The following is a 5,522-nucleotide window of genomic DNA, read 5'->3' on the forward strand; positions in this document are numbered from 1 at the left end:
AAGTGTACCAGTTATGGAAGAGCGAATTGATCAGAACAGCCGTGATTCGACTGAGGGAGAGAGCGTGTCCCTCTCCCCGAATCTACCATCTCCTCCAATTTTGCCCCACCAGGCAGCACAGCAGGTACATAGAACCACAAACTTTTTTATTGACAATATTCTGCGGCCAGACTTCGGCTGCAAGAAGGAGCTTGGGAGTCGGGAGCGGGCGCAGACCTCCGGCAGAGAAAACGTCAACCCCTTGGTAATCAGGCCATCTCACGCGAGCAGCCTTTGCCAGGATTCCAACTGCAGTAGTGACAGTACTTCTTCGTCGTCGTCCTCGCCGTCTTCGAAACAGAGCTCGACAAAACAAGGTGAAGGGAATGGGACTACCACAACGAGATATGGAGACACCGCGTCAATAGTGGTTGTGAATGCCAGTAATGGAGGATCTCCACCCGCTAAAGAATCTACGCCGATGTTATGGCCTGCGTGGGTTTACTGCACGAGATATTCGGATCGACCATCATCTGGTATGGCGCTAGTTTCCGAATCATTTTACCCCTGCAAGTCTGAAATGTTAAAGTCCGTTATTTTGGTTATGTTTGGAGTAGGCCTAGCCTGTAGGTCAATTTGAACATCGTAAACATCTCCCTCTCTCTCTGTCACCCCCCCCCCTCTCTTTCTATCGCGTCGCTTCCTTGTAAATGTATTCAGTTTGTGAGCGTCACGCACGACAGGCTAAATGAAGAAACATTCCTTGAAAAAGCTAATAATAACAACACCAGCCAAAACAACAAATGATGATAGGCCTGGATTATCATAGTAGGCTAGACTAGACATATGTCTATAGTACTTGCCATAATCTCTCTAACAGTAACACAAACAAACACACACATTTGCCACTTTGTTTTGGTGAGAGCATTTAAAAACTATATATTAATAAGACTTGTGGCAGAGCATGTTAGGAAGACCAACCGGGCTGCAATTTGATTCTCCTCCCTAATTTGTATTATTCTCCTCAAACCAAAGCAATGGCGAAAACCGGTCCTCCATGTTATGACATTGTTTATGTAAAACTCTTTGAAAAGTTTTGCATGGACAAGACAAACTTGAAAGGAGTGGACACCGAAACGTCCACTTTAACTGTCGTCATTTTGTTTTACTATCTTGTTTTACTTCACACCATATACCTATACTGACTGTTAACTGTTAGTTAATCCTTCGATGTAGGCCGTCTCCAAATCACCCAAACTGCAAAATATGCACGAAATTAAATTTAAAAAAACGTTAGCTTAATCAAATAGTTTAGTCTATATTATCTACATAATCCAACCATTATGTCCTTCGATTTGGCCACAATAGCTGACTTTCTTTTCACCTGACGAGCATATTGATGGGCCTATGGTGTAAATCAGGGTTTGTATAGACTGCCTTGTCAATATGTTTGGGGGTTTATTTTCCACAGTCTTTCTGAATTTGACATGAGATTCAGATTTCAGAAAATATGTATTGATTGACTAAAGTGATTGATTGACTGATTAAGCTATAAGATTTAGGCCTAGGCTATATGATTTGGGAGAAAAACACTAGGCCTATTGGTTTCGATATCTTTCGGGAATGAAATCTGGTAAAACAATGTAGTACTACGAAAATGGAATTAACCCGACAGACTATATGATTGTTTTAGCTAATCAAATAGCCTAGGTTATATTTTCGGCAAGTAGGCCCTGGCCTAGCCTGTGTATGTGCTTGCTATTGTAGGCCTACTACTGTTATTGTATTCAAAAAGTAGCCTATATCTGCAGGTAAACGTGACCCCATGTCGTTACATGTTAAGCTATTTTGGCTCATGTTGTTCCAAATGACAAAGATAAAGATGACGTAGGGCTACAGTCCATAACGCGGATGAAAATGTCCAATAAAAATATCCCGCCAATTAAAAAGTATAAGGCTATATATAGCCTAGCCTTTGTGTTTATGATAGCAGTAGAAGCATATAGTTGATTTTCACACAAGAGTATCAAACTGATTTAAACCGTATCCTACAATGCACTGACTGAATTGGGATCCGCAGCTTGTTTTTGCAATATACGACCTAATTGTGTTTTTTAGCCTATAGAAATAGTTTTTTTCCCCTGAAATGACAGTCTACATTTTGTTGTGTTGTCTGCGTTTTTGGAGAAGTCAATCGAATGGATGAATAGTAGGCCTTTATAGCTGTTAGGTAACACGTTTGCAGAAAGTGTGCATAAAAAGATAAATGATTAATTAGCCTATATCCATGTATCTTCTTCATCGCGATATTAGCCCCGTGTATATGCTACATTATGAACCTCTCAGATGTAATTATGTGCACGCTGAATGGCTGGGATAGAATAAGCCAGGTATCTCAATACCAGCTTGCAAAACAGTAGCCTTTACGTTCCAGTGCAATGGCGTTTTAGACAGACCTATTGCAATCTAGGTCTAAGCATAGACTAGTGAAATAGTAAATAACCAAATATGTTGCCTTAGTTTGTTTACTTTGACATTTTATGGCACCGAGTTTTTATTACACACGTTGATGGAATGAGCTCGATAACTGACGGAGGAATAGTGGCTGAGCTGGGGCATAGGTCTACTTGTGCTAAGGAGGACTAACACCATACTGTGTGTTCTCTTGCTTGCACCGGTCTGCAGGGTAGGCCTTCAAGAAAAAAAAGGCATGCAAATCAACAATAGTCTGTTAGTAAGTATAGGCATGTAGTTTGATATTATAATGTTATTATTGGTATTACCAATAGGAAACTATGAAATTCTTAGACCACATATAGCCTAGGCCAAAACATATGCGTACAAAAATAGGCCCGCAAACGAGGATAACTGTCTGTCACACCGCTAGGCCTACATTTTATTTAGTTTTGACATTGCTTATATGTTTTTGGGTATGTATTATGTAATTGGAAGCTATGTGTTACTGCATTTATGAAATTATGAATATTCAAATGAATAAATTATGTCAATACAACTGTTCATCATTTAGCCTTTGTTTGAACCTTGCGCCTGGGGTAAAATGGTCGCAATGACTGCAAACACACATTTAGCCTTGGACAATATTTATTACATTGCAATACTCCATTGTTTTAGTCATGTGTAAATTCATGTTTGTTGGCCCTAGGACTAACTGATATTTACGTGTTCGTTTCACTGTTGTTTCTACATCAGGCCCAAGGACACGGAAATTGAAAAAGAAGAAAAATGAGAAAGAAGACAAGCGACCCAGAACCGCGTTTACGGCTGAACAACTGCAGAGACTTAAGTCCGAGTTTCAGGCAAATCGCTACATAACAGAACAACGGAGACAGTCACTGGCCACAGAACTGAATCTCAATGAATCCCAAATAAAAATTTGGTTTCAGAATAAGAGGGCAAAAATCAAAAAGGGGAATGGCTACAAGAACGGCCTGGCTCTCCAACTCATGGCCCAAGGACTGTACAACCATTCCACAACCACGGTCCAAGAGGAGAAGGATGATAGCGAGTAAATTCCCCCCTCGTGCAGGGCAAAATAGACGCTGAACTGAAGCAGAGTGCTTGAACTCTTTTGTGAACTGAAAACGAAAGAGGTAAATACGATTTGACTGGGACAGATGCTATTTAAAACCGATTTCTGTTTATGATACAGTATATGGACATAATTATATAAAATATGAACATTATTAAAGTTTATATATAGCCAAAACAATATGACGTTGTATATATTTAATTTCAGGTAAGGTTATGTCTGTATCAATCCCTACTTGCTGGAGATTTAAACTTTTCTTTTTCTTATGATGTTGTTGGCCATTGTTTTAGTATAAGTGTCTGACTCATAGATTTTTTTTTTTGTGATTTCTGTCGCCCCTCTCCCCAATCTCTCACAATTCTACAGACTGCGTTTCTGAACCGACGTGCCAAGCCAAAGATTTTAATATGTTCAGAGAATATGTAGTCTGAAATAAATAAAAAATGTAGAATGTGCTACAGCTTCATTCCTCATTGAAATGCTATACACAAAGCGTAGTTTGTGAATCGATTATAACTATTAGCTTTCAAGGCCCAGGACTAACACTATGTCGTCTAAATAAAGGCCGAAGAGACAATGACCAAATATGGGTTATTTTGTTGAGCTTTCGGGACAAATATACAACTTCAGTGACATAATTATTTATTGTAATGCAAAACAAACCTACCTTTTTACATTTTGTTCTGACATCTAAGACATATTCTTCATCAGCGAAGCAGTGATAGACTACGCGTACCTTTTTAGTGAGTTAATTCAGATAATGTTGACATGCATATATTTCCCACGAGCTATGCCATTTGCTATACAAACATTGCTTGTTTTAATAGGACAGAAGGTCCAGGCGTGCCTCTCTATGTGCAGCCTAGCCTACCTTAAAAAGCCTACACACTCACGGAAACCATGTACTGTATAGGCAGGCCTATATCCGTCAAGGTCACAGTGTACTCATGGAAGTTATGTTTTATTATTCGTTTATTGGGGGGGCGACAGTAGTAGTAGTATTACGATTAGTAGGCCTATTGTTATTGTTCTTTCTTCAATAATATTGTATTACTATGAGTACAAGCATTATCTCGGCCCTTATCATTGGGATACACTGTATGTCTACATTTCGGCTAATGGTATAACACATGGTGATGACGTTTCTAAAAGGCAGTGGTGGAAAAAAGTACCTAATTGCAATACTTAAAAAAAGATGCCTTTATACAAAATGCCTTTATACAAAAGTAAATGTAATTTTTTATTTATTTGTATTTATTTATTTCACCTTTATTTAACCAGGTAGGCCAGTTGAGAACAAGTTCTCATTTGCAATTGCTAAAATATACTTAAGTAAAAGTATAAATCATTTCAAATCCCTTATATTAAGCAAACCAGACGGCACAATGTTCCTTTTTTCTTTAATTTACGGATAGCCAGGGCCACACTCCAACACATTTACAAACGAAACATTTGTGTTTAGTGAGTCCTCCGGATCAGAGTCAGTATGGATGATCAGGGATGCTCCCTTGATAAGTAAGTGAATTTGACAATTTTCCTGTCCTGCTAAGTCCTACTTTTGGGTGTCAATGAAAATGTATGGAGTAAAAAGTACATTATTTTATTTAGGAATGGAATGTTGTGAAGTAAATGTAAAAGTAGTCAAAAATATAAATAGTAAATTAAAGTACACAGATATAAAAAAAACTATTTGAGTAGTACTTTAAAGTATTTTTACTTAAGTACTTTACACCACTGGTGGCTGGTGTCTTCTCCAAGAAACTGCGTGGCTCAATTCAGAAAGTCAACATCTCTGTGCAGTGCTTTAAATAGCACTTTCAGTCTCCTCATGAAATATATAAGGATAATAAAGTCGACACGCTTTTTTAACTTGACTACATGACTACAAAAGTATTAAAAGCTTTTAGAGATAAACATACATGTAACAGAAGATTAAGTTCCACTGAAGTGAATAGTGAACACGTTGCAAGAATTCACCATATGAGTTAAAATG

The 5,522-nt window shown here is 38.2% G+C and overlaps 1 protein-coding gene across 1 annotated transcript in view; it reads left to right on the forward strand.

Moving 5' to 3' along the window:
- Window positions 1–4,109, forward strand: part of LOC121839252 (homeobox protein engrailed-1-B-like) — a 4,400-nt gene extending 291 nt beyond the window's left edge. Inside the window, exons 1-2 of the mRNA XM_042296987.1 lie at window positions 1–515; window positions 3,190–4,109. The exon at window positions 1–515 is cut by the window's left edge and continues 291 nt beyond it. Of these exons, the coding sequence (XP_042152921.1) occupies window positions 14–515; window positions 3,190–3,509 (822 nt within the window). The 5' untranslated portion in view covers window positions 1–13 and the 3' untranslated portion in view covers window positions 3,510–4,109. The remainder of the gene's footprint in view (window positions 516–3,189) is intronic.
- Window positions 4,110–5,522: the final 1,413 nt, after the last annotated feature.

The sequence above is a fragment of the Oncorhynchus tshawytscha genome, linkage group LG14 (assembly GCF_018296145.1).
Source record: "Oncorhynchus tshawytscha isolate Ot180627B linkage group LG14, Otsh_v2.0, whole genome shotgun sequence".
Classification (NCBI taxonomy): domain Eukaryota; kingdom Metazoa; phylum Chordata; class Actinopteri; order Salmoniformes; family Salmonidae; genus Oncorhynchus; species Oncorhynchus tshawytscha.